Source organism: Pipra filicauda, unplaced genomic scaffold (genome assembly GCF_003945595.2).
Source record: "Pipra filicauda isolate LSUMZ 115617 unplaced genomic scaffold, ASM394559v2 scaffold357_size738173_pilon, whole genome shotgun sequence".
Taxonomy (NCBI): domain Eukaryota; kingdom Metazoa; phylum Chordata; class Aves; order Passeriformes; family Pipridae; genus Pipra; species Pipra filicauda.
The window spans coordinates 328,346-354,909 of NW_024104484.1; the positions used below are offsets into that span (position 1 = coordinate 328,346).

Sequence of the window (26,564 nt, forward strand, 5' to 3'; positions counted from 1 at the left end):
CACGGCCCTTCCGGCCCCGCGGCCCCGCGTGCGCCCGGCGGGAGATGCGGCCGCTCACGGAGGCGGAGACGCGAGCGGTGTTCGAGAAGCTCGGGAAATAGTGAGGGGCCGGGACACCGGGAGGAGTGGACCGGGGAGGGACTGGGAGGGATGGACCGCTGGGACCGGGACCGGCACGGGGACCGGGAGGGATGGGTTGGCTGGACCCGGGGACCGGGAGGGATGGGCCCGTGACCGGGCTCGGGGACGGGATGGACACCGGCGGGGACCGAGGAGGGGATGGGCACCGGGGATCGGGCGGGACCAGGCACCGAAAGTGGGATGGGTACAGGGGACCGGCGAGGGGATGAGAGGGGCGGGACCTGCACTGGCCTGGGGTCCGCGAGGCCTGGAACCTGGGGGGGCCGGGCACGAGGAGGGAACGGGCACCGGGGACCGGAGGGGCCGTGGCAGAAGGGGCCGGGGTCGGGCCGTGCTCATGGGGTCCGTCCCCGCAGCATCGGTGAGAACATCCAGCTGCTGGTGGACCGGCCCGATGGCACCTACTGCTTTCGCCTGCACCGGGACCGCGTGTACTACCTCAGGTGAGCCCCGGGGGCGCGGGGGGCTCTGGGGCAGCCTGCGCGGGGCGGCGGCCCCGCAGCCTCCCAGCACTGCCCTGCTCCCGCAGTGAGAAGTTGCTGAAGCTGGCGGCCAGCATCCCCCGGGACAGCCTGGTAGCCCCGGGCACCTGCTTCGGGAAGTTCACCAAGTCCCAGAAGTTCCGGCTCAGTGTCACGGCCCTGGACTTCCTTGCGCCCTATGCCAAGGTGGGACACAGCCCCCCCAGCCACCCCCAGCCCGTGCCAGCACCCCCCAGCAGCCCCCAACCCCTCACCACTCTGCCCTCTCTTACAGTTCAAGGTGTGGGTGAAGCCTGGCTCAGAGCAGTCCTTCCTCTATGGGAACCACGTGCTGAAGTCGGGGCTGGGCCGCATCACGGAGAACACGGCGCAGTACCAGGGCGTCGTGGTGTATTCCATGGCTGACGTCCCGCTGGTGAGCGCCCGGGGCCTGCCACAGCTGTGGGGTGGGTACAGGGTGGGAGAAGTCCCTCTCACCCCCCCTTCATCCCACCAGGGCTTTGGGGTGGCTGCCAAGTCCACGCAGGAGTGCCGGAAGGTGGATCCCTTGGCCATCGTGGTGTTCCACCAAGCCGATGTCGGAGAGTATGTGCGGAACGAGGACACGCTGACCTAAGGGATTCCAGGAACCTGAAGGGACCTGCATGCCCTGCAAGTGTTCCTGAGCAGAATGGACCTTGTCCTGGACTGCGGGTGTGGGAAGCCACAGGGAGCCCACCCCAAATGGGATGGAGAGGGAGGGAGCTGCCAGTACACGGCCCCACAGCCCTGGGGGGGCTGCTGCCAGCATGGGGGAAGGTGCCTCTGCACCAGCCTTGTCACATAAAGCCTCTTGCTTTTCCTAGTGCCTGTTGTCTGGTGCAGAGCATCGGGGGGTTCAGCCTTTGCCCCTCCTGCGGTTCTCTGTTCTCCTGGGGCAGGCACAGTGCACTGGGATGCAGCTCCAGAGAGGGGAACCAACATGTTTGGGGGATGGATGAGGCCAGGGGGAATCTCAGGAGGAAGCTTACAGCCCTGGGCTGAGGTTCAGGGAGGGGGAGATGGGCAGGCCACTGCCCCTGGGCTCACAGAAGCTGGACAGCAGCAACAGACAGTGATCGTTTCCCAGAATGTGCCAGAGGTTCCTTTATTGGGAGTCTGGTAGAAAAGGCCCAGTGGGACACTAATGATGGGCAGGGATGTGACAAACACTTCTGCCACACAAAGTTCAGGTGACAGTGTGATGCTTGGCTTCTCTGGGGATGATTTTAGGGGTAGAGCTGGAGGCAGGAGTGGAGCTCTTCCTGGAAGCAGGATCTGGCCTTTCCTCCCACTCCACAGCGGGGTCACCAGGCACTGGCAGCCCTGCCCTGTTCTAGCATTTCTGGCTGCCAGAGGTTTGTGCATGGAAGAGGCGCTTGAGGAAGTAGAGCTGCAGCACCCCGGAGAGGACGATGACACAGCTCTGGGCCATCGACCACCAGTTGACATAGTTGTAGTTGGACTCCAGAAGGAAGGAGTCAGCCCCTTTCCGCATCCGGGCAAAGTTGTAGAAACGCCACATGTGGAAGGTGTGGATCTGCAGCCTCTGGATGCTGATCTGCAGGAGAGGCAGAGCTGTGCTTGGAGCTGCCTGCTGGGCTCAGTGCTGCATTCAGCAGCAGTTCAGCCAGAGCAAACGCCCTTCTCAGTCCCCTGGGCAGGACGTGCCCATCCCCCCTGTCCTGGGACACCCCGTGGCCACCCTGACCCTCACCTTGATTGCCTCCAGCGTGTCATTCAGCTCCTTCTTCTCCACAGGCTGCTTGTGTTCCATGTTGAAGTCGTCGTAGTAGACACCGAAGTTGAGATACACCTGCATGAAGCCAAAGTGGTTTTGCTGGTTGTCCAGGCACAGCTCGTAGAAACCTGCAGAGAGAAATGAGGGTTGTTGGTCCATGGGTAGAAGGGCACCAGGCAGACACATCCCCGGTGCTCGACCCTCATCCATCCCATCTGGGAGCAATCGGCACTCAGGAAGGCTCGGAGCTGCAGCTCGGAGCTGCAGGGGCCAGGGCAGGGGGGAACCTGTGTCCTTGGTGAGGAAGTTGATCTGCCCTCGCACGTCCTGGGAGGCTCCAAGCTGGAAGCCATTGGGGTCACTCGCCGTGACCAAGATGTTCCTGCTGTTGCCAATCCCCGTTGCCCGCTGGACCTGGAGGCAGAGAACACTCAAAGGGAATTTGTGGGCCACTGGTGTGTTGGGGATAGAGCTGTGCTGAGCCCCAAGGCTGTGTTCCTGGGGGGCTGCTCTGCCAAGTGCAGAGCCGAGGGGAAGGTGCCAGCTCCAGGCACAGCCATGCCCTGGCTCTCCTTCAGCCAACCCAGTGTAAGCAGGAGATAAAAGGGCTGGAGTTTCCCTGCAGGAAGGGGACAGAGCATGGGGACACACTGTGCTGGGACTTTCAGCTATGCCACAGTGTCCAGCCAGACAGCGAAGGGCAGAGCTCCCCACAGTGCCAGGACACCCCACAGCTCTCTGTGAGTGAGCTCGGGGTGCTCAGGCACCATGTCCAGAGCTCCCAGCACCACTTTGTGGTTTTAAACCAGCTATTCAAAAAAATGCATGGGATTGATGATGGATAGAGATTAGATTAGATATTGGGAAGAAATTCTTCCCTGTGAGGATGGTGAGGCCTTGGCAGGCCAAAGGCTGCCCAAAGAAGCTGTGGCTGCCCTATCCTTGGAAGTGTCCAAGATCAGGTTGGACAGGGCTTGGAGCAACCTTATCTAGTGGAAGGTGTCACTGCCCATGGCATGGGGTGGAATGGGATGAGCTTTAAGGTCCCTTCCCACCCAAACTATTCCATGATATTGCATAGAAAAGGCACAGCCCTGAGGGGTGGTGTGCCACAGCACCTGCTACATGCAACTGATCCAGCACAGCCATTCCCTATGTCAGCAACTTTCCAGGACACATCTCCCAACACTCACCTCGTAGCTGAAGAAGAAGTTGCCGCCCTGGTGTGAGAACTGCCAGAAGCACTCCACGGTGCCGCCGGGAATGACGACGGCGAAGTCGTAGCGATCGGCCCCACGGAACAGCGGCTCTGGGCTGGACCCGCTCAGGGGCTCCGTGCGGGGGCAGCCGGCGGGGCCTGGCAGCACCAAGAGCAGCAGCAGCAGCATCCTGCTCCCTGGGCTCCGTCGCTCCTGCCGGGCAGGGCAGAGGAGGACGAGGTGGCTGGGGGGTAATCATTAACTGCTCCGCAGCACCAGGAGGAGCGCGGCACAGGCTCCATGGCTCAAGGTGATTCTGGTGTGGAGCAGGAGCTCTGGGACACCCTCTGCTGCCGAGGGCCCAGCCTGGAGAAGGGCATAGCGGGTCACAGCTCCTTCCAATAGGGCACAACCAACTGGCATTGCCTCACATGGGCCATTACTGGCCCACATTGAGCCTCTCTGCCCCCGTGCTCCTGCTGCCCAGGGCTGCTCCAGCCCCAGGGAAAGGATTTACAGGCAGAAAGAGAGGGAAATGCATGGCCACAGCTGAGGGACAAGGGACACTCCGTGCAGCACCTGTGGCTGAAGGACAGAGGGGGAAGCAGGTGTTCCCAGACAGAGTTCTCCCAGCCATGGCTCTGCTGGAACATAGCCAGAGAATCCTAAAACTAAGTTTAGGAAATGCCCCTCTATATCCCCTGCCCTTACTCCACAGAAATCTAAGCCAGAAACTCCTGTTTCTCACCACCTACACCTACAGGACAGTGCTGCTCCTGCCCCAACACTCCCAGAGGGGAAAAAGGAGCCCCACATTCCTAGGGCAGTCCGTGCCCCATACTGCTGCATTTCCACCCACAAGATACAAATTTACTTTTACAAACTCCTGATATCCAACAAGAAAGGGACTTTATTTTTTACAACTCTTGATATCCAAAAAGAAAGGGAGTTTATTTTTTAAAACTCTTGGTATCCAGAAGAAAGGGATTTTATTTTACAAGTAACTGTTTGGACATGGATTCCAGCTTTGGCAGCTGAAGGCAGGAACACGCAGCGCCCTTGGAGCTCATGTGCTCACAGGGATTGCACATGGTAAAAGGACATTACTGGGAAAAGTGCCAGGAAGACATGGCCAAAGTCAGCCAGAACTGGAACTTTTAACATGGAAACAACCAACATTTCTAAGTACTGAAACACAAAATAATGTTCTAAAGTCTCAGAGCTGGGAGGGAGGATTTTCCCCTCACTATTAGTCATTTACAAAGCAGAAAGAAATGCCTGTTCCCCCCAGGAACTCTGCGACTCAGTGCTGCCTCTCTCCTACGAGGGAGTGATGGCAAATGGGTGAAAAAGTGATTCAGAGATCAGACAGGAATAATCCTGCTGATTTACAGTACCTGAGCAGAGCAATCCAGCTGGGACTCATCCCACAGAGGCTGCAGTGGTCAGGAGAACAAGGAAATCTCCATCCAGGCACATGCAGAGAGGCTGCACAGCCTCTACCACCTGCAGCAGACTGATCTTTGCAGCTCCAGCTGGAGAACAAGGCTCCTGGGTTCCTGGCAGTCCTGGTTTTGGGGTGCCAGAGGAGTTCCCCATACTGAGACAGCCTCCCTGTACTGGCACTCTGGTCCAGCTTCCAAAAAACAAAACGAGGTTTTTGCATGAAATGTCCCAGGGCTCCCAGCTTCAGAGGATTCCCTGTTTCTTCATGGTCCGCCAGCGGTCCTTGATCATCACTGCTGTGCGGTTCTGGAACGGGTACTTCTGGCAAATGGCCTTCCATCTCCCCTCTCCAAACTTCTTCACACCTTGCTTGATCCACTCGCTCTCCTGGATCGTCCATTTCTACAAAGAGCAGGTGAGCAGGTTCAGGAAAGAGCTGCACAGAAGAGAAGCTGCTGCAGCTCCTTCCTGGACTGTTCCTTCCCTGTGCCAGGACAGGCAGGGAAGGCAGACAGGTCCTGGCAGCTGCACACACAACACTCCAGCACTACAGATATAGTGCAGCAGCACAAGAGCCAGCAGCTGCCTTCCTACGGCTCAGGGGGAGAGTTCCTCGTGGCACCAGCCTTGGGACCTTTTTCCAGGTAACAGCTGCCAGACATGTCCCCCTCACCTGAACAAGGCTCTAAATCCCTCCAGCACAAGGGGCATTTGGCAAACCTGGCTCTGAGCTGTCAAGGCAAAGGTGCCTGAGGCACATTGCTGGTGCCCAGCTCCAGCCAACTTCCAAACAGGGCTGTTTTACCACAGAGACTGTACAGACACAGCCCTGTTTTAGGCCCTGCTGGAAGCACCTAAGGCTTTACATACCTGTTTCTTGGAGCTGAATACTGTGGTGTTGTTTGTCCCAACTGATGCTGGAAAACAAGGAAGAGGGTTACATACCCCATAATTTGGGAGGTACAGATCTTCTCAAAAGGCTGCCTCAGGCTTAACTGCTGAGCTGTGCAGTCAGAGCACCCCATGACAGGCAATAAACCCCAGTTCCTTTCTCCCAACCTTTCTACTGGATTTCTGGTTTCAAAATTCAGTCACCCTTGGTAGCAAGACCCCTGTGAGTGACCCCCAAGCCAGGATTAGCACCAGGTAACCCCTGCCAGGGGACTTTGTTCTTACCTGCATCTGAGAAGAGCTCATCCTCCTCACTCCAACTGTCCTTTTCTTCCACACCACGGGAGCTGTTCCACCTTCCCTGGAAGGACCTGAAAGCAGATGAGGATTTACTCTGGCTACTGCTCAGGAGAAGGGTTTTGGGGAAGAGGTGCAGGGCCACCCAGCACAGAGAGCCAGCCTGTGGACATTGTGTTTCTCAAGAGGTGGAAAGCAGAGTTTAACCTGTTCCACAGGATGCTCCTACAAACTCTAGGCAGTTATGCTGAAGCTGGGAAAAGTGCAGAGGAATGCGTGTTACCTGCACTGGAATCACCTGCTAGGATTACCTTTAGCACCTCACTGCCAGTGGGAGCTGGATCGTTTTCTCCTCTCCATTAACCCATAATTAATTTTAAAGCCAAATGTGAGGACAAGAGAGAGTTTGCTGTGCCCAGTTCCATGTGTGCTGGTGGACAAGGTCAATACTGTCACTTTGGATTAAAGAGCAAGAAGTTGGTGCTAACACTACTGACATCAGCTGCAAGACAAAAGTGGGGGCAGAGCAGACTATACCACAAGACAGGGGCTCCATACTTGGCACTCTCAGTAGTCACTGGCTGGTCATGCAATTTCTGAACAGGTCTGGGTCTGGAGGCAGAAGAGACCACGGGCTCCTGGGAAGAGTCAGGGCTCTCACTCGACTTGCTGGACTGGTTGTCTGTCTCCATTACCAGTTTGCTTATGGTGAACAAGCGTTTGCCCTTATGGGGTATTTTAGGAGGGTCTGAGATCTCAGAATCTTGATTCTCCACTTCTTGCCGTCTCTTGGTTCTGTGGGATACAGAAGGAGACAGTTGCTTGGGGAAGGTAAAGTCTGTTTCGTCCAGTTTGGTGAAGAGTGCATCAGAGTCCTGGGAGTCGGACAGGATCTTGAAAGCTTCTCTCAGAACAGAAATCCCACACGAGGTTACAGCTCCGGGGGGCTGCCTACAAAATAAACACAACCGAGCAGGTTGTAGAGAAACCACCACGGGAGCTCTGCTGCCCCGAAATCCGGCCTCTCCCTCCGCTGGGACCCCCAACACCTGCCCTATGGACTCCGAGGAAGAGGAATTCCCAACCTGCCTGTCCGGCCTCCTGAACAGTGCAGTGTCCCAGGAAGCAGGTTTGAAGAACACATGTCCATGCTCCATTGCTGCCCTCCTATTCCCAACTAAGTGCTGAACCACAGGGATTCCAGCTCTGCTCCACAGGAGCAAACCTTCTGTAGCCACTGCCCCCCTCCCTGGTCACAACAGCAACCAAACCACCTCAACACTTTTCCTGGGATCCGCAGTCCTGCACCAACACCTTTGGGCTGGCCTGGCTGGCATCTGGGGAGTTAGGAGCTGCCTGGACACAAGGGATTATCCCATGGAAGAGAACTGTGGCCACACTTCATCCACAGTCCAGGGGCAGACTCCCCTGCCCACCTTTCTGTGTCCCTGGTGGACACTCCTGGGAGTTCTGCAGTTACTGCTGCTGGTTCTTTAGCTATTTTCACAGGCTCTGGAGTATCCTTCAGGACATCAGGCTCTGCTGTTAAATGATCAGGAGTTGCTGCTGGGTCAGTGGCTACTTCCATAGGTTCTGGAGCTGCTGCAGGGCCACTGCCTCCTTCCATGGCCTCTGGAGCCACTGAGGGATGTGCTGCCCTTTCTGCAGGGCTGGCAGCTCCCTCTGGCTCTTCTGCTGCTCCTGCAGGCTCTGGGGCTCCAGTGGGACCCTCTGCCCTTCCCAAGGCCTCTGGAGTTGCTGTCTGGTCCTTTGGCCCATCTGCAGACTTGGGAGTCACCGACAAGGATTTTGGTTCATCGATGTGTTCCAAATTCAAAGTCTTTTTCATTACCTTGGAGAGAGAAAAAGCACAGCACTGTTACAGAGGTGATTCCTTGTGCTCTGATCCCATTTTATCCCCTCCCAAAGGCATTTCAACGATAGAAAAACATGTTCAACCATATAAATCTTTTAGGGATGGACTGAATTTAAAGTATTCTGGATTTAACTCTCTGCTAATTGGGCACCTCAGCTCCAGGGGACTGGGGTGGACACGCACTGTCAGCAGCAGCGGCTCCGAGTCGTCCACATAGATCTTCAGGAACTCAAACATGCTCTGCTGGAAGTCCTTGTAGGAGAAGTTTTTGACCTTTGGATGAGAGAGATTCTTCTCCCGGATGACAGCCAGCCACTCGTTCCTCTTTTTCTAGGGGAAGGAATTGTAGAATCCAGTAAGAACACTGCACAGGGACAAGGGGAACAATGACAATCACAGCAAGGATCTGGGCCTTTCCTGCTTTCCTGCCTTTCTCCAGGCACAACCAATTTACACTGCAATGAGGCTGGGAAAAGGCCAGAGGAACAGAAAAAGAAACAGCAGAGCCACCTTATTTCAGGAATTCTCCTTGCCTCCAGTGCCCAAGCACCCCAGTGCCTGCAGAAACAGGAATGGGAATTCCTGCTGCCCCCAGAACCAGCTCTAGATGCAAGTTTGAGGCTCATCAAGGGATAAATGGGGATGCCTGGAAGACCCACGGAGGAAAAATGAGTCACAGAGGGGGCTCCAAGGTGATAGCCTAAATGTGCAACACTGAGGGTCCATCACTCCAGGAGGACTGCTTCCATTTTGGCATCCTCACCCCAGGGCACATCAGATCCCCCCAAACACCACCCAGGATACATCAGACAACCCCCACTCTATTCGAACACATACTCACCTGGTTCTTGGGATCCTTCCCCATGTGCCTCTTGACAATTTTGGAAGCTTTATCAAACTCTTTGTTTTTGATGCAGACAATAACAGCCTGCAGAGGAAAACAAGGACAGTTTGGAGGAGGGCACAGGAAACAACTCAGAGCCAACTTACACATCACTGTGGACGTGAGTTTGCAGCTAACGAGGGAATCCCACATGTAAGGAAGCTCCCACCATCATCCACACAGGACCTTTCCAAGGCAAAAGCTGCACAAAGCATTTCTTGAGGAAGAAAAAGTTCTTACAGCTTCCTTAACCATTTTCTGCACAGTCTCCACCGTCTTCTCCGGCATGGAGAATTCCTTGTGGACGAGCTCCAGGACGGCGAGGGCCGACTCAAGCGGGGTCAGCTCCGACTCCTTGTCGAAGGTACAATCTACAAGAATTGTCATCCAGGAGGTTGGGGAGGGCTGACAGTGCTTCCCTGCAGAGAGCTGGTTATACACCTGCCCAGGTGGGAGCTCTACACCTGCCCAGGCTGCTTACAAATTCCAGGGCTACTGAGGCTGAAGATGAGGCACTGCCCAGTATCTGAACAGCAATTTTCCCCTGCCTCAAGGGGGATATTCCCCAAGCCATGGAAAGCTCCAGAAGCACCACCTGAGAACTTCCCAGGTGTCCAGCACTGACCCATGAGAGCATTTTGGAAGCTCCAAAGCTGAGCAGGAGTCAACAGGCTGGTGTGCGTGGACACCAGGCCAGCCCTGGAGCACCACGGATGCTGCTCTTGGCCCCAGCAGCGAGACACAGGCACGAACAGCTGCCCCTTACCCCCAGGGAGAGCCCCCACAGCCCCACAGGCTCAGGGCAGCGCAGGGGCATGGACACAACCCCGAGCTCTGCCCTGCACAGGGACACTGCTCCGGGAGCCGCAGGGGCACGGACACAGCCCAGGGCACGCAGCGGGGCTCGCGGGAAAGGCCGGGCACCTACCGAGGTTCTCGCCCTCCTCGATCCGCGACAGCAGCTGCATTATCCGCAGCATCTGGGCCACCGCCGGCTCCTTGTCCAGGGGTCGCACGAGCAGCGCTGCAGGACGAGAGGCAGGTGAGGACGGTGCAGCTCGATCCGGCCGCCCCGCGCCCCCCGCCCGGGCCGGCCCCGCCCCCCGCACCCTGCATGATATCGCGGAGCTGGCGGAATTCGCGGTGGCGCCCGGAGCGATAGGCCTCCATGGCGCGGTGGAAGTAGAATTGCAGGACCCAGCCGTTCACGGTCTCCTCGCGCAGCGCCGCCATCCCGGGCGGGCCCGGGAACTGCTCCCGCCGTGCCGCCCGCCCCCGCCGCGCCGCCATCCCGCCGGGAACTGACGCACCGGACGTGCGACCACCAGCACCGCCTACAGGTCCCGGTGCACACCGCGCCAGCACAGCCTACAGCTCCCGGCGTGCACCGCGCCGGCCACGCCAGGAAGGGCAGGGCGCCCTCTGGTGGGCGGGAAGGGAACTGCGGGAAGGGGCACAGCCGTGTCCCTTGGGCTCAGGAATGTCCCACTGCCCACCCAGCAGGATCGACAGCAGGCAAGTGCCCACCTGGAAGTGCTGAGACCCCCAAGTGAGCCTCACCTGGCCAGGCCCAGGTGTGTTAAATTCGTGTCACCAGAGCAGCCAGTGCCACCCTGCTGGCACGGACACGGGGAGCAGGGCCAGGTGCGTTCTGAAGGGTGGGCCATCCCTACGGAGCTGCTGCTCGGCATTCCCGCCAGGAACGGGGACAGACAGTGCACTGGGCTGCACCTCAGGGCAGGGGACAGGGAGCACCACACCTGACCTGGGATGTTACAGCTTGAGCCAGACCTTCATTGGTAAATGTGGCAGAACCCTCCAAGTGTTATACAGAAATTGTTATTTTGTACTTTTATTTGGGGGTTTCCCTTTATTCTGGTCTTTCAAACAGCAGGGATGTTCCCACACATTCCTGTTCCCTGTGCTCCAGCCACCTGTCAATCCCACTCCCCTCGCCTGGCACAGCAAACCAGGTCCCTGGGGCAGGATTTTGGGGCAGAGACCATCCCACAGTCTCTCAGAGTTTGGGTAATGAATCAGAAGTCCTATTTTCACAGTGATCCCACTGAGTGATTCCCAAGCAGAATCGGTGCCTGCAGGCGAAGGTTTTGGCAAGCAAGTCCTTGGGATTACAGGGTAGTTCTCTGCCACTCTGGGGTGTCTCCTTGGCCCCAGGAATATCCCTGACACTGTCCTGGGGGCTCTCACCTGAGGTGGAAAAGCACGTGAAAATTCCTCTGGCATGAGGTGATCTGGGATCCTCCCTTCCCTCCGCCCTGGCCAGGGGAGGAGGAAACGACACAGGGAAAAATCCATGTGTCAGATGGAAAACTGTAAAACTGGGAGGGATTTTTATTGGCAAACAAAGGGAGGTAAAAATAATTACTGGGAGGCAGAAGGGTCACCTGGGGTGGGGTGGCTGCCCTGGGGAGTGAAGTTGGAGCAGGACATGTCCCAGCTGAACTCAGAATGTGGTGGAGGGTGTTCAGAAGGATGTGGGAGCAATACCCACAGCACCTTCCTGGGCTGAGGGGAGGTGACAGCACCGTGCTTTGGGTCAAATGGTTTTCCATGTGGAATTGTCATGGGCAAAGTGGGTTTGCTCTTTCTCTCTCACAAGATGCAGGAGGAGGTGACAGAGGCCTGCCTGGGCCAATGGTGTGTTAACAGAACCCAGGAGTGGAAAACCAGCCTGGAATGGTGAATTCCAGAGTAAATAAACCCACTGGTTTGCTCCCTGAATCTTCTACAATGAAAGAAAAGGAAGCAGGGATGATGGAAGTGGACCTGGAATGCAAGGGGCCTCACTGTTCAGTTTCACAAATCCTCCCACAGTGTCATCATCACTTTTTCAGGAAAAGTTTTGGAGTTTCACATGCCAAACAAAACACTGGGCAGGAAAGCACAAATTGCAGCCATGCTTGTGCATTTGAGCCTTCCCTCACTGATTTATGGCCTTTGATTAAGTGATTACAGATGAAAGAAAACTTTCCAGGGAACAGGATCTGCACGTTGCCGCGGTCTCGTGCCTGTCACATCCTTCTGGATGAGTTACAGTGGGAAACAGGACAGGAAAATCATGGGGCCCTGGTCACCGTGCTCTGCTCTCGCTGTGTTGGAGCTCCAGGCAGGACAGCAGCCCCTGGCCCCAAGGTTTTGCTCTCCACAGACACGGCACATCTCGGACCTGTGTCTGGGCCTGGTGGTGGGGAGGGAGAGCAGGGCCAGAGTTCTGGTCCCAGTGAATCCATAGAGAGCTCCTTGGGTACCACCATCGTTAACTGTGCCACTGCTGTGCCTGGAAAGCCAGGATGCAGGAGCAAACCAGCTAGTGCACCCAGGGGGGTGAGGCCCTGGCACAGCTTGCCAAGAGAAGCTGTGGCACCACTGGAGCCATTTCTATCCATCCAAAAATATAAAATACCTTTCTCTCCAACTAGAGTGACCTGGCAGGCTTGTGACACACAGCCTGGACCTGCAGGCAGCCACCCTGTCTTTGTACAGGACGTGGACACACAGCATGGATAGGGAAACATCCTGGAGCTGCCACATCTGAACTGCAGCATTAGGGATGTCTCATTCCCACAGAGATCCCAGCTCAGTGGCAGCAGGTACAGGCACTTCACTTGAGCTCCCTTTAAAATCCAGAGGGATTTTAGCAGCCTGCCCAGCAGGGAGCCCATCAGACTCTTCCTGCACACACCTTCAGCCAGTGCTGGTCAGAGTTTAGCATTGACAACTCAGCGTTTCTGCCTCCTCAGCAGTTGTTAAACAAACACCCACTGCCCAGCCTTGTACCTGTGCTGCAAGGGCAAGGAAATAAATTCCACAAATGCCAGTTCATAAAGGAAAACCACTAGGCTCACAAGTTGCTCGGGTCCCTGAGCCTGTTCAAAGTGGTTGGAGGGAGAATTGTTCAGCACCTCACATCAGACCTGCATGTGAACTTTGCTTTAGAAGCTGGTAAAAATCAGGAGCTGTAGATGTGCTGCTCCTCCACTGGCTCAGTTTAAAGACTCGTGAGATGACATCTGTTTTATATACACACAGGAAGAACCAAAACAAAAGGAGCAGTGGAAAAGCTGTTCCCACGGGAATCCGAACCCTATCAGAGAGCTACGGCTCTGCCAGGGGACCCTGGCAGGTAATTCCTGCCAGCACACATCACATACACTGATCAAACAGCAGCTGCCTGTGTCCCTGCACCTGCTGCAGGTGGCTTGAACTGATCCTTGGGCAGAGCCGCCCCGGCCTCCCCGCCCCGGAGACTGTCCGAGGATCGGCTGCGGGAGGGACCTGCGGCTCGGGCGGCCCCTGGCAGGATCAGAGGCTTCCCAAGGGATCCCGAGCTCCCTCCACCCGCCCCAGGCCGGAAGGGGGGAGTTACCAGAGGCTGGGGCGGACCGCAGGCACCGCTGCGGGCGGGCTGCCGACAGCACCGCGCTCTCCGGCGGCACGGGAGCGGCAGGGCGGCTCGAAGCCGGTACCGGGGAGCCGGGGCTTAGTGTCCCGTCCAGGAGCGCCGTGACCGCTCCCGTCGTCTGAGGCGCGGCTCGCGCGGTGTTTCCCGCCCTTCGCCGCGGCCGCTCCCCATTGGCCTGCGCCCGCCGTCGCGCGCTCCCATTGGCTGCGCCGACAGCGCCCCCATAGCGTTCGCTCCCCATTGGCCGCCGGGCGCGGCTGGAGCTGCGCGAGCAGTCGCCATCGCTACGGCGGCCGGCGCGGGCCAGGTCGCGCGTTCCGCGCAGGGCCGCCGGGCAGCATGGAGGGCGGGCGGCGCGGGGAGGCCGCGGCGGCGGGAGGGGACGGGCCCGGGCCCGTGTTCACCCTGGAGGAGGTGGGAAAGCGCAGCTCCAGCCGCGAGGCCTGGCTGGTCATCCATGGGCGCGTCTACGATGTCACCCGGTTCCTGGAGGAGGTGAGGCCCCGCGCGGGGCGGGGTGGTTCCCGGCCCCTCGGGGGACTGAGGGGGCTGAGGGGAGTGGGGGGGACAAGGGGGGCCGAGAGGGAAGGGGGCGGGCTGGGGCTGCGGGGGGTGAGGGGGGGGGCTGAGGTCTCGGGATGGGGGTGCAGGGGAAGGGGGCCCCGCCCGGGGGGTTCCGGTGTCCCCGAGGCAGCGCCCGGTCCCGGCTGTGGGGTCCCTGCGCTGCCCCAGGACGGGCCACAAGCCCCCACGGGCACGGGGGTGAGGGCGGGCCACGGCGGCCGAGCCCGGCCGGGGGCTGGCGTTGTGCTGCTGCTCCTCGGAGGTAGTTCCGGGTTTCTCAGGAAATCTGTCGGAGCACCTCACGGGGAGATGCAGCCCCCCTCCAGCCACTCCACGTCTTGTGGGGTGAACAGGATCGGGGCACATCAGTAGTTTAGGTGTGGAGTCTGTAGGGACACCCCAGAACTGGAAGGAGAAGGGGATGGTGATGCAGCAGCCACTACCCGGAGGGGACCACACACCAGGGATTTGGAATAAATGCAGCCTCTGCCAAATCTCCAGTTCCTTTGGATATGGGAACAAAAATTTGTTGTAGACTTGATCACAGAATCGCAGACTGGTTTGGGTTGGGAGGGACCTCAAAGCGCATCTGGTCCCACCCCCACAGGCACGGACACTTTCCACTATCCCAGGGTGCTCCAAGCCCTGTCCAACCTGGCCTTGGACACTTCCAGGGATGGGGCTGGCGTTGCCCAGCTTCTCTGGGCAACCTGTGCCAGGGCCTCATCACCCTCATAGGGAAGATTTTTTTCCTAATATTATCTTAATATTCCTGAAGAATATTTTCCTAATATTTTTGATGCTGTTGACTTCTGTTTTTGAGATGGTTGAGAGTGGTATCCTGAGTGCTGGGAGCTGGAAATAGAGTGGAAAGAAACGGTAGCAAAATTTCAAAGGGTTTTTATCACAGCTTAAAGTAACAGCAAACACTTTGGGGCATCTGCAGGGCAATGTACAAAGGTTGAGCTGAAGACACTTCATTGAAATGCACATGTTCCAGCTTGTTGGTTCTGCTGGTCTAGATTAAACTCTTGATTTCCCTCTGGGTATGTGTGGTTGAAGCCTGTCTGTGGTGGAGTCACAGCATGTGGTGACAGAGCTGCCTCCGGAGGGGTGGAGGTGCAGCAGGCGGGAGGGAGGGATCACCTGGCACCTGGAGTCTGTGCCTTGCTGTGCAGCTCTCAGTATTTATTTATAAAGTTGGACACAATCTCGTTTGTTCTTTTGGCACTGAGTGCCACATCCAGTCGTTCCTCGGGCACCTCCAGGGATGGGGACTCCACCACCTCCCTGGGCAGCCCCCTTGAAGAAATTCCTCCTGATGTCCAACCTGAACCTCCCCGGCACAGCTTGAGGGCATTTCCCCTTGCCCTGTTCCTTGTTCCCTGGGAGCAGAGCCCAACCCCCACCTGGCTCCACCCTCCTGTCAGGGAGTTGGAAAGAGTGAGAAGGTCCCCCCTGAGCCTTCTTTTCTCCGGGCATGGCAGTTTGGTGGGATAGGATGTGCCAGGTGGAAGCAGGACAGTTTGGTGGGAGGGGGTTGTGGGTGCACGACGGTTGAGTAAATTCAGGGGAAGACCTGGCAAACATGTGGAAAAGCAATTCACTTCAAAACGCTGGTTTAGGAAGAGCCAGCACGAGCTGGAGGTCGAGACAGCAGTTGAAGGAGCTGCATATCTTGTCTTACACTGGGCTCTGTGCTGTGATGCAGAGCATGGACACTGCAAGGAGGTCACAGTCTTCACCTCAGTGTTCTCTGTGTAAAATGGAGCCTGGGACCTGCTCCCTGGGACACCCCAGGAATTTAAATGGGCACAGAAAAACACTTAAGCCCCCACAGCAAACCAGGTTTAGGAGTGCCCTGAGTGTTACCTTGAGATGGTGTTTCACCTTGAGGTGATATTTCACTTTGCCCTTTCCAGGCCCTTTACCCCATTTGTGTTCTTCTGACATGAAAGGACCTACTTGGACGGGGGAAAGGGAGAAGAATAAGGGCACTGTTGCTGTGCCAGCGTGGCTGACACAACGCTGGGCTGTGCACACCCCTCACTGGCACAGGGGAACTGCAAACGCAGATCAAGGCCTAATTTATTGGCAAAAATCCTCTTTATATCTGTTACCCCCTGGAGTGCTGGGAACAATGTGCAGCTGATGGGGACCAGGAGTGTTTGTGTCGTTTGGAAGTTACAGCTCTGTGATGAGCTGCTGCTGTAGAGCTCTGTGTGGTGCCACCGCAGCGCTCGGTGTTGGTGTCACGTGTCCCCTTGGCCCTGTGTGCTCACTGCAGCAGTGTCTGATGGGTGCCTGTCCTGGCCTTTGCTCACGGATTATTTGGCCAGGATTGCTGAGCCCACTGGTGTGTTACCTGGGGGGATTGTGCAATCCTGAAGAAGCCTCACAGCTAAAGGATCAAAATTTGCTTTGTGATTCTTGCAAGCTTAAGTCCAGCAGGTCAACCAACCCTAAATCTGTGTGCTGCTGGAAGTGTAGACCAGTTTAAACTTCCAGTTCACTTTAATTACTGTGTAGTAGGAATAACAATCAAGACATTTATCACATAGCACAATTTACTGAATTATAAGCACGTGAGAAATGCAGAGATGGCAACTGAAATGTCACGTGTTTCTGAGAGATGCAACCTCCTGTACTTCAGAGAGCCTGTGAGTGCCTGAAATGAAATTGGATTATTTAAAATCTGAGAGAGCCTTGTGGAGATACATTTTCTCCCAAATCTGAGTAACTTGGACTACCAGGATATGCATTGTTACTCCTGGTTGCAGTGGTCTAGAAAAACAAGGAGAGGCTGGGTGCTCAGGGGGGTAAGGGGTGAATGAGGGGTGGAGGGAGGCAGCTCTGCCTCTGCAGGTGCCCTGAGGTCTGTAGTGCTCACACTTACACCTTCACCACACTGATATTAAAATCTGGGCTTTTAACTTGTGCACAATCTGTAGTAGGCTTACTTTCAATTATGATAGGGGACATGGTTTATCTACATTTTTACACAAGACTAGAAGAGTTTGGGGATCCATGCTTCTCCAGGAAACCCCTCTGTGTGTAATCTGAGACCACTAGACACAGCAGCCTCCAGCTGTGTGTCTCTGCACATGCTGCAGCTCCTATCCCCATGATAAGTGTGAGCAGGAATCTATTTCCAGTTTCCAAGTGGAAGGAGCCTGGGCTGTGATGCCTCTCACTCAGATCAGTCAATTGGTCTCAGGTATGTTCCTCAAGAGAAGGAAATACTCTGCTCCTGACAGCTTGCTCCTGAAGTTACACAGTTCCACAGTTCTCTCTCTCCAGGCAGGTGGGGAGGCACAGTTCAGGTGGGCTCTGTGCTGGGAAGAGCTGGAGGTGAGTGTTATCATTGCAATGAATGGAGAGAGGAGGAAAGGGGCAGATGGCTTCTCACACCAAAGAGGCAGCAGGTTTTTAGGTTCTTAACCCCTTACTGGCCCAGCTATATCTGAAAATATTGAAAAAAAAATATTGAAACCAACATTGGATGGGGCTTGGAGCAGCCTGGTCTAGCAGAAAGTGTCCTTGCCCATGACAGCGAGTGGAACGGGATGAGCTTTAAGGTCCCTTCCAACCCAAACCAATGATTCTGTAACTCTTTCTTGGTCTTTCTGCATTTTGCTCCCACATTCTCTGGTGTATCCAAAGCCAGGACTCTGAGGGAGGAGGAGGAAGAACACCAGGGGTTTGCTCGTGCTGACTTGTTCCAGCTTTGCAGAGGTGTTTTTTGGGAAACCTGTTCTGTGCCTTTCAACAAGCTATGAAGGATGTGTGGCTGAAAAACATCATTTGTCCAGGTGGTTGCTCACCCTTGATTCTTGCTTGTATGGTGGTGGCACATTATTATTGCACAGGAATAAATACTCTTCCTTTTCTTGGCTTATCCTAGTGTCAGGAAGAGTGGGCACGAGGAATAAAAGCTGCATCCTCCCTCAACCTGGTGATCTTGTGTCTTACCTGACACAGTGATCTAATTAGCCCTGAGGCTTAGTGCTGCTGCTGAGCTCCTTTGTGTCTGCAGCAGGTCTGTATCAGCAGTTCCCAGCCAGACAGGGCCTTGGAGTGTGTGGATAGATGACTCCAGGCTCTCTCCTTGTGCAGGAAGTTTGGGGTGTGCTCTCACTCTCCCGGTTTGCTTTTGGCTCTTTCTTTCCAGAAACTGATATTTTCCAGCCATTGTTTCCTCTGGAAGTACTTTTTTTTTTTCTTCTTTCATAGTTTGCAACACTCTCAGTTTCCATGTTTTCCTGCAGGAGCTGTAGCTTTGGGAAGTTTTGTGGCAGAGTCAATGACTTCCTGTACAAATAGTCTGGGTTTACATTTGCTGGGGTAGGACAAGGTAGGAATTGTGTAGTTGAAGCAATGCTGTCTGGAGGGGGGAGGCCTTCAGAAATAGGAGATGCCAACGTGCTTTGAAGGTCTTTTTCTTTCAGGCTTGGAGACTGCAGCAAAGGACAGAGGTGCATGAATAAATAATTGTTTTTCTTACCTGTGGATTTAGCACATGCACAGAAAGACTTCAGAGCCAAAGATGTAAAGAGGAGTGAACTTTACTGTTCTCCTCTCTTGAACTTTATCCTTCCTCTTGTCTCTTGTCTGTGCATAGACTGGATGTTACTGAAAGCCAAGATTTACTTCATGTTCTCTGTTCCTGCAGAGTTTTATCTGCCCTTTTAGTGTGGATGATTGGGACAGGAAGTTTGTCTGCTTAAAATTCAGTTTTGATATTTTCCCATCTGAAAGACGAGATTTCTGGTGAGGCATCCCTAAGGGGTTCTCCTGAAAGGCTTAAATGAATGGGCAGCTTTTGATCCCCTGGTTTCTGTGGATCTTAGGTGGAAATCGGACAGTTGTTCTGAGCACTGTGCACAGACAACATCCAGCAGTCCTGATCTGACTCCTCTGGGATCAAGCGAGACGGAGGGTTGGTGTGGGAGAAATGGCAGGAAGAGCTGCAGGCAGGCACAGGGAACGAGCCGTGGAGCCTCACTTGGTTTCCCAGCTAAGGCCACCTGATGTGTGCCTGCTAATAAACTGTGTCCCCCCACTGCAGACTGTGCCCTTTGTGGCTCCCGAGAAGGCTCCACATTGATTCTTTGACATACCAGGGCAGTGAAGGGATTTATTCCAAATGAAGAGCTCTGATATGAGGATGGCAGGATTGGCTCCAGCAGCTCCCCAGAGTAAACAACGGGGCTGGTTTGTGTCCACGCTGTGTTTGGTATGAGGTGGGATAGCCAGGTGGGAATATCCATACTTCTGGGAGCAAAACCAGATGAGCTGGAGGAAGAGGTGCAATGGCAACTGTTCTATGTCTGTGGGAAGGAGAAGGATGTTACAGAGAGAAACAGGTGTGTTGGTCCTTTGATCTGAAAAATAGTCCAACATCTCTTCTCCAGTTTGGGGCTTGTTCCCTGATACTCTGGAAAACTGGGTTAGTCCCTGTGCGTGCCCTGGGACGTGTGACCCCTGTGTTGGTGTAACTGGATTAGCTGGTAGCTCACACAGAACTGTTTGTTCACACTCAGGCTGTAAAGGGATTGTCCCTTTGCTGAGTCTATGGTTAGTGCTCCCCATTGCCAGGCTGTTTCTGGAACTGTGGCATTGACAGTGCTAGAGGAGAGCCCAACCCATCACAGGAAACAGAAGTGCACCCGGGTTTGTGTCAGTTTGTCCTGCTTGGTCTGAGAGTCAGGTGTGACCAGCTGCCATGCACACAGTGGAGTGTCTCTGGGGAGCTCTCTGTGAATTTGACTGTTGTAATTCTGGATCTCTGAAACCAGTGTATGATGTCAAACAGTATTATTTTCGTGATACTTCATTATTTCCTCTCCCCATGTCATTGGGTGGTTGCACACTGGATCAAGTTCATTATTTTTGGGGCTGCACCAGAGTTGTGATTTCTCCTCTGCTTCTCTGTATTCCTCATTGCTCATCTGTGTGCAGAGAGAGGCCGTCAGCCAAACACTGTCATTTTTGTACGACCCGAAGAAATAGAATATCCTTTCCTCCACTGGTGTCTGAATTCCTGAGGAGGCATTGGGGCAGTTAAATCTTTGGCAGGTTTTATTGATGGTGTTGGTTTGCAGCGTCCGTGTTGAACAGAACAGGCTGGGAGGAAGGCTGCTGACACTCGCGGTGCCTTTCTGCATCCAGCCCTTGGCTCATCTGGAGTCTTCTCTTCCAGCATCCAGGTGGAGAAGAGGTGTTGCTGGAACAGGCTGGCAGAGATGCCACAGAAAGCTTTGAAGATGTGGGGCATTCCACGGATGCCAGGGAAATGCTCAAGCAGTACTACATCGGGGAGGTGCACCCGGTAAGGCCCAGCTGGTGTTAGGGGTGACTCTAGGGAAATAAGTCAGTAGTTAAGGGATTTAGTCAGTCTGGAATTTCTTTGGGGGAAATAAAACTAAATTAGTCTTTCCCTTACACCATTCATAACAGATTTCTCACTTCAGTTGAATCAGGGGCACTTCAGCTGATCTCGTGGGTTCCCTCCATAGCCGGTGGGACCACAATTCCCCTTTGCCTTGTAATTCTGAGCTCGGGAAGGTGGGAGATCTCAGGGGCACAAACACCTCCTTCCTGCCTGCCTTTGGGTACTGAAGGACGGCCTCCTTTGAAAACTGAGCCCAGGCAATTACCTGGTGCTAAGGACTGTGTACAGAACAATTCCTTCATAAAGGCTGCAGCTTCCCCTTGAAGTCCGGGCTTATCTTTATCTTCTTTTTTCCCCCTGACAGCAGGATCGTAAAAACGAAGGTTCCAAGGTAAGCTCTCAGTGTTTCAGTTTTCTGCTTTAATTTAGTGTCACATGCCTTTTGGGGGGGGGTTTGCCCCTTTTTTTCCCCTGTGGAGCCTGTGGCTTTATGTTTACACAAACTACAGTCATGACTAAATCTCCCAAGCAAATTCTACCTTTGTTTTTGTTCTGAAGCTCAGCGGGCACCTCAGTGTGAAATTGGAAGTGGGTTTTTGTGCCCTTTCTCTGCTGGCAGCGGCAATGTTGTTTCCACACCTTGAGCCACAGACCATTTTTTGCATTTCTTGCTGTGCCCTGACCACGAAACTGTTGGTTCTCTTGTTCCCTTCAAGCCAGGAGCCAGGCACGGCTGGCAAACAGGAATTCTCTGTTAACTGCCCTGGGGATCAGTGGTGTTGCTTAACACTCAGGTATTCCTGGATTAGAACAGGGCACAGCATTGCAAAACTGCCTTTGGAAGGGATGGGGAGAGGGAAAAGGCAATAAATAGAATCCCAGCTGGGAGGTAAACATGTGCCTCACAGCTGCCTGGGTTGGGAGGCCTGGACAGGGCTCAGCTCTGCCTTCAGCGAGGCTTTCAGGAGATATTGCTTCAAGCAGGGCCACTTGCAGAGCAGCAGGAATCCAGAAGGGAACTGTCAGCAGGGAAGTCAAGAATAACTCCGGCTGCGTAAATGCTTAGTTATAACATGGGGCTGTGTGATCATGCACATATTCACCTTAAAATTGATTGTTTGGTTCAACTCCAATTCATAAACAGAATCACACACCAGAATTGTGCACAGAGGTCAGTGATGATCCCAGTAGCTCCCCTAGATCTGAGTTAAATGTTTTTTTTTCAAGTATTTTTCACTTCTGAGAAGTAATTGTAGCACATTATGCACAGCTGAGAGCTCTCCAGCAGGCAAAATCTACTTTAAAAGCAGGTCCCAGTGTAATTTAAAGATGGCAGCAAGAAATAGCATCAGTAATGTACAAATAAATAGGGGAGAAGCACAAAAATCTCCCAAAACTGTGAGGTAATGAGCAAGGCCTTGTTTTGGGAGGGGTGGAATCTCCAATGTGGAGTTGGTGACTGAATGAGAGGAGTTGGATTGATGGAAAGAACGTGGAGATGAAGACAACAGCAAACATCCCCAAAAACATCCACACCGGTGACAAAGGGTGTTTGGGAGGGCAGGGTTATTTTTCCTCTGTATTTGTAAGCTCGTGTTCAGGCTTGTCTTTTTAGCACATGTTTAACATTTCTTTTTTTCCCTGCTAACTCCCTCTTTCCTCCTCCAGAATCCAAGTATGACATCCTCAGGCCAAACAAGGTATAGTATCTCCTCAAAATAAGAGTAAGAATTGGAGGGGTTGGGACTCTGTTTGTAGAAGTGCATATTAACTCCAAGGAGCAGGAAAAATCCCTGGGGATGTACTGTAGTGTCCTTCTGGCAAGCAGATACTCCAAAATAAGTTGCCAAAGGAACAGCTGCTGGGGGTGCAGCTCCCTTGTGGGATGTGTCCCCTGCTCCATGCTGGGCAGAACCAGCATCCTGGTGTTTGGAATTCTCTGCCCCATGTGTTGGTGTTGCAGGGCTGTGGCATTCCGGTAACCACAGGGGTTATTTGGGTGGTCGCTGTGAGCCGTGGGGTGACACAACACAGTGATGTGTGGTTTTTTGGAGGATTTTACTGTGACCAGACCCATTGAGTTGAAAATCCTTAAAACCAGCACAGGTCTTTTGCAGCTGATGCAGAAGGTTTTGCTCAGGAGGGTGCTGAGGGGTGAGCCCTTGGCCCCTGCTGTCAGAGCGAGGCAGATTTATTGTGGCACAGCCATCCTTGAGTCAGCTCCACTGTTTGTACAACACAAATTACAGCCTGACTTATTTAAGGAAAATAAAACCCAAACCAACAACAAAAAGCCCAAATTGCTCTTTGTATGTGCCAAGCTAGAAACTTGAGCCATCCAGCTGCTGTTTTCCAAGGCACAAGGCCACGCCTGGGCCTCTCGCGGGGGCTGCAGAGCCTGTGCACAGGAACAGTGGGACCTGGTCAGCCTCTGGCCATGGCTGGGGGGTCACCCTGTGGGATATAGATCCCAGGGGTTCCCTGGTGTGTAATAAGGAATGAATTATTAACTGGATGCTTTCTTCTGGTTTACCTGGTGTGTATGTTTTGGTTTGTTTCGTTTTCTCTCCCCCTAGTTTCTGGTCGACGTGGTTAATCCCGATCTTCGGAGCACTGGTCTTAGGTTTAATGTATCGCTATTACATGGTGGATGGGAAAAGCTCCTGAGCTGGCCTTGCTGGGACCTCAGACAGCCTGAAAAGAGGGAGTGAGAGAGAGTCTGTGTGTGCAACACGCGGAGTTCTGCTGCCCTTAACCTGCCTGCCTGCCTTTTAGCTCTGAGTCTGTCAAGTGATGTTGATATCCATGGGACCAACCTAATTCCAAACTCTGTCCTAAATCTAGGACCCACAGACCTGTCGTACTTTCCTCTTGCAGTGGCAGGGAAAGAGGAACTTCCCGGTGTTCCCTGATGTTGGTGTGATCTCCCTTGTGCACTCTCTCTCTCTCTCTCGCTCTCTGACGTAACCCCCAGACAACCTTTTTCTCTCAATGCCTTTTCGTTAAGCCAGACACCGTGAAAGAGCTGCCCTGGGCCTGTGGCTCTGCCTCAGCCCTTCACCCAGTCAGCAATCATCTGCCAGTTGTCTCCAGCCCTTGCCAGGAAAGATGTCCGGAGCTTTGGTTCCGTGGGAAGGTTCCCAGTGTGTGCAGGCAACACTAACTGGAGCAGCAGGGAATTGTTTGCTTGGCCACCTCTTTCTGTATGTGTCTGTTTTTAACGGTTAAACAAATATATGGATTTTAAAAGTGATTCTGTTCATTTTGTCCCTTTGGAATGTATATCCTGTGAACAGCTTACATTGAATCCTCGTTGGTTTTGGCGCTTTTGTGCTGTGTGTGGCAGAACCAGGAATGGGAACTGACATGTGGCTTCTGGAAATGCAGATTCTTCTTTCTCCCTGAGGTCTTGATCTGACACATGTACTGGAAAGAAAAATCCTTCTTACGTACTGTGAATGTGCACCAGATGGGGGGAAACAAATAAATCTGGTCTCTTCTCCTGAAATGAAAAGGGAAAAGCTACGCATTTGGGATTTGTGGATAATGTTGGTTTTGTCTCAGGACAGAGGAGGATATTTCCCTCTTCCCCTGATTTCATGTGTTGTGCAGTTGTCCTCGCAGCACAGACAACGCAGGTTTGCTTCCTGTGCTGGGGTGGGAATCTTTCCAGCTCCTCCAGCACATTGGTCTCTGCCTTTGGGATCTGCTAAACAAACTGGTATCCTGGTGCCTGCTGCCCTTTGGCAGGGCTGTGCCAGTGACAGTGCCTCCCAATCCAAACCTTCAACTCAGCTAGTCATCTGGAATTCTCTCAAAAAGGGCAGCAATACATCAGGTCCTGCTGTTAAAACCTCCTGTGAGTTGTGGGTTTTCTTCTCTCTTGCATGAAACTACTGTGTTCCCCAGAAGGTCATGTAGAAGAAATTCTTGGATGTGGAATTACGTTCTGCTTTTTAAAATGAAGGCCAAGGAACTAGGAGTGAGAGCCCTGCCGGGGCTGCCTCATGTCCCCTCCTCCCTCCATGGGTGTGGGCCTGGCACCACAGCAGCATCCCGGGTTTTGGCACTCCTGGTTTTACCAGGTGCAGAAGTCCCCATAGAGGTCTGTCTTCCCACAGGATTTTTTTCACTCCCACTGACGGTTTTGTCTCTTACAGGGAATTTCCAGGGAAACCTGGAGTTCCCAGAAGAAGGAGCTCTTGGATATCTCCTGCAGCTCCAGCTGTCCCTGCTCCTGCCTGGCTGCTTTGGGGGTTGAGTTTCTGTTTATTCTCTCCTGACATGAGTGTGGCAGAAGAGTGTAAATCTGAGCCAAGGAAAATCCCTGAGGAATTTCTGATTAGCTGCATTTTACAGGATAGAGATGCCAGGCCACACAGCCGTAGGTTAACATCGGTCTTAAAACAGATCAGGCACTGTAAGGGTGTGGAAAATAGATCGTATCAAACTTTATCAGAGGCTTTTTGATCTTGAGGACAGTGGTCCTACAAAGGCCACTGGTTAAAGCCCGAGCAGTTCAAACTGGGAAGAGGTGCTTTCTCGTGTTAATCACAAAATCATGATCCATGAACACAAGTTGGGGGGGATTTAGAGTGGGTTCTGTATCAGGGGAAGGTTTTGAAGCTGGAAGGCACATGTTGGCCAAAGCATCACCCTGCTGAGTCGGAGTCACTCAAGGCGGTGTAGGGCTTCACAATGGTCAGCTGGTTGGATCCAGGACTGTTGGGTTTGCCTGAGGAACAGGGATGGTGTGATGGTGCAAACGTGTCTGTTTTCTCCATAGGCATCACTTTTACCTGGATTTTGATTTTTATTTTTTTAATACCGTTTTCCTGGCACTCTCTACTTTTAGTTCCATTTTGGCTGCTCTAAATAACTTCTTGCCATCATCATTCCCTCTGCTCCTGAGGAAGCTGCCTGTCAATCCCATATGTTATGGAGCCACTTTTTCCTTTTAATGGATTAAGTGCCCGGGGGAGACCCTCAGTCTTGTTCCAGTGCATCCTAGGAGCTGGTAGGATCCTTGTCCCCTGCCTTGTGGAACCCCAAGTAGTCTCTGCTGGCTCCTCAAAGACCTCAAGGTGCTCGAGATGCATTTACAGAAGCCACATCAAAGTCTTCCCACTTCTCCATTAATGACAGAGGGTGGATTGTCTGGGATGGAGGGGGGCTGGTGTGAGCCCGGTGTCCTGGTGAACACTCCTCATTCCATTCTTCTGGCTGGCTCAAGGAGGGTCCCACAGGTGTGAAACCGCTCAGACAACAACGGAGGCATTAACAAAGCTTGTTTACTTGTTTTGTTTAAGGATTAAAGCAGACAATTCCAAAGCTCTGTCCTTACGCTGACCCCGCACAGCCCATGTTTGCTGGCAGGTTCCCGCACAATGCCGGTGCTGGCTCGGCTTCCACCCCACAGAAACCTCTGGGGGTGAAATCCAAGCTGGGTCGTGCTTTGCTTCCTTCAGGTGCTGCAGAGGAGAACTTGAGTGAAGAGCTGGAAACATGAGCCTGGAGGCAGGTCCCACGGTTAATGTGAGCGTGGTGGGGCTGCCCGGTAGCACCAGCAGAGCTGTGCTGGCCTCTTCCCCTCTGCACCACCCCAGATGCCTTGACAAAGCAGAATGTAACTGTTAATTGGGCTCATGGTTTGTTGAAGGAGCGCTGGGAGGTCTGAGGGTGTTCCTGGGGGCTGTGATGCTTTGTTCTGAGACAGGAGCACCCACAAAAATGCCATTTCTTGTACCTGGAGATTGTGTGCCCAGCAAGAGGTGCCGGGCTGCGTTTGCTGTGCTCAATAAAGGTGTACAACAACCAGGTGCAGGATTCTGTCTTCCAACAGGCGCAGAACATTTGGTTTCTCCATCGCTGTTGCCCTGTGGTGTGTAACCCTCGTGTTACAAGGCTTGGATGTCCAGTGTTTGTAGGCTCTGGTGGACACAGGATTTGCCAGGAGTTGGTGCTGAGCCTGTGCCAAGGATGGTCTGCAGCATGTGGGGCTGAGCCACATGGTGGTCCCTGCAGGGTGTTGGGGAAGCGTCAGTTTGGGGCTAAGCACTGTGCAAGTCACACATCAGTTCCTGATTCCGTACAATATTCCATGCTGTACTTACAATGGGAGTTTTAACAACCACAGCAGGGCAGCTGTGAGGGCTCCTTGCTTAATCCTGATAATCCCAATCTTAGGAAGTGCCATGAGCAAATGGCAG

General features: G+C 53.8%; 4 protein-coding genes across 6 annotated transcripts; 2 read left to right on the plus strand and 2 right to left on the minus strand.

Moving 5' to 3' along the window:
• Positions 1 to 9: 9 nt before the first annotated feature.
• On the plus strand, positions 10 to 1,469 carry NIP7 (nucleolar pre-rRNA processing protein NIP7). Its single transcript, XM_027744559.2, has 5 exons — positions 10 to 100; positions 498 to 584; positions 671 to 809; positions 898 to 1,038; positions 1,120 to 1,469. Exons 1-5 carry the CDS (start codon positions 45 to 47, stop codon positions 1,237 to 1,239), a joined length of 543 nt encoding a protein of 180 aa, XP_027600360.1. The 5' UTR covers positions 10 to 44; the 3' UTR covers positions 1,240 to 1,469.
• Positions 1,470 to 1,720: 251 nt separating this feature from the next.
• Positions 1,721 to 3,816, minus strand: TMED6 (transmembrane p24 trafficking protein 6). The gene is made up of 4 exons (XM_027744578.2): positions 3,576 to 3,816; positions 2,670 to 2,796; positions 2,359 to 2,510; positions 1,721 to 2,202 (listed from the first exon to the last, which is right to left on the minus strand). Exons 1-4 carry the CDS (start codon positions 3,768 to 3,770, stop codon positions 1,978 to 1,980), a joined length of 699 nt encoding a protein of 232 aa, XP_027600379.1. The 5' UTR covers positions 3,771 to 3,816; the 3' UTR covers positions 1,721 to 1,977.
• A 652-nt stretch (positions 3,817 to 4,468) lies between these two features.
• On the minus strand, positions 4,469 to 10,267 carry TERF2 (telomeric repeat binding factor 2). 2 transcript variants are annotated; one of them, XM_039384469.1, is made up of 10 exons: positions 10,084 to 10,267; positions 9,903 to 9,998; positions 9,215 to 9,345; positions 8,933 to 9,019; positions 8,275 to 8,421; positions 7,652 to 8,067; positions 6,774 to 7,010; positions 6,204 to 6,289; positions 5,898 to 5,944; positions 4,469 to 5,429 (listed from the first exon to the last, which is right to left on the minus strand). In XM_039384469.1, exons 1-10 carry the CDS (start codon positions 10,262 to 10,264, stop codon positions 5,271 to 5,273), a joined length of 1,587 nt encoding a protein of 528 aa, XP_039240403.1. In that variant the 5' UTR covers positions 10,265 to 10,267; the 3' UTR covers positions 4,469 to 5,270. The 2 variants fall into 2 exon arrangements, with proteins under 2 accessions (XP_039240403.1, XP_027600376.2); XM_027744575.2 differs by having other exon boundaries at positions 6,774 to 7,166.
• A 3,415-nt stretch (positions 10,268 to 13,682) lies between these two features.
• LOC114000307 (cytochrome b5) lies at positions 13,683 to 26,172 on the plus strand. 2 transcript variants are annotated; one of them, XM_027744560.2, is made up of 5 exons: positions 13,683 to 13,892; positions 20,164 to 20,292; positions 20,720 to 20,746; positions 22,024 to 22,055; positions 22,932 to 26,172. In XM_027744560.2, exons 1-5 carry the CDS (start codon positions 13,737 to 13,739, stop codon positions 23,020 to 23,022), a joined length of 435 nt encoding a protein of 144 aa, XP_027600361.1. In that variant the 5' UTR covers positions 13,683 to 13,736; the 3' UTR covers positions 23,023 to 26,172. The 2 variants fall into 2 exon arrangements, with proteins under 2 accessions (XP_027600361.1, XP_027600362.1); XM_027744561.2 differs by having other exon boundaries at positions 13,722 to 13,892; positions 20,723 to 20,746.
• Positions 26,173 to 26,564: the final 392 nt, after the last annotated feature.

What these genes read in the sequence shown, in the direction of transcription:
- NIP7 (XM_027744559.2), top strand. Translation starts at nt 45, where the DNA reads ATGCGGCCGCTCACGGAGGCGGAGACGCGAGCGGTGTTCGAGAAGCTC. An exon ending in TTCGAGAAGCTCGGGAAATA is followed by an intron (nt 101 to 497) that starts GTGAGGGGCCGG and finishes CCGTCCCCGCAG; the next exon opens with CATCGGTGAGAACATCCAGC. An exon ending in CCATGGCTGACGTCCCGCTG is followed by an intron (nt 1,039 to 1,119) that starts GTGAGCGCCCGG and finishes TCATCCCACCAG; the next exon opens with GGCTTTGGGGTGGCTGCCAA.
- TMED6 (XM_027744578.2), bottom strand. Translation starts at nt 3,770, where the DNA reads ATGCTGCTGCTGCTGCTCTTGGTGCTGCCAGGCCCCGCCGGCTGCCCC. An exon ending in ACTTCTTCTTCAGCTACGAG is followed by an intron (nt 2,797 to 3,575) that starts GTGAGTGTTGGG and finishes CTCTGCCTCCAG; the next exon opens with GTCCAGCGGGCAACGGGGAT. An exon ending in ACACGCTGGAGGCAATCAAG is followed by an intron (nt 2,203 to 2,358) that starts GTGAGGGTCAGG and finishes CCTCTCCTGCAG; the next exon opens with ATCAGCATCCAGAGGCTGCA.
- TERF2 (XM_027744575.2), bottom strand. Translation starts at nt 10,264, where the DNA reads ATGGCGGCGCGGCGGGGGCGGGCGGCACGGCGGGAGCAGTTCCCGGGC. An exon ending in CGGAGCCGCTGCTGCTGACA is followed by an intron (nt 8,068 to 8,274) that starts GTGCGTGTCCAC and finishes TCTCTCTCCAAG; the next exon opens with GTAATGAAAAAGACTTTGAA. An exon ending in TATTCAGCTCCAAGAAACAG is followed by an intron (nt 5,430 to 5,897) that starts GTATGTAAAGCC and finishes TGCTCTTTGTAG; the next exon opens with AAATGGACGATCCAGGAGAG.
- LOC114000307 (XM_027744560.2), top strand. Translation starts at nt 13,737, where the DNA reads ATGGAGGGCGGGCGGCGCGGGGAGGCCGCGGCGGCGGGAGGGGACGGG. An exon ending in GTAAAAACGAAGGTTCCAAG is followed by an intron (nt 20,747 to 22,023) that starts GTAAGCTCTCAG and finishes TTCCTCCTCCAG; the next exon opens with AATCCAAGTATGACATCCTC. An exon ending in ACATCCTCAGGCCAAACAAG is followed by an intron (nt 22,056 to 22,931) that starts GTATAGTATCTC and finishes CTCTCCCCCTAG; the next exon opens with TTTCTGGTCGACGTGGTTAA.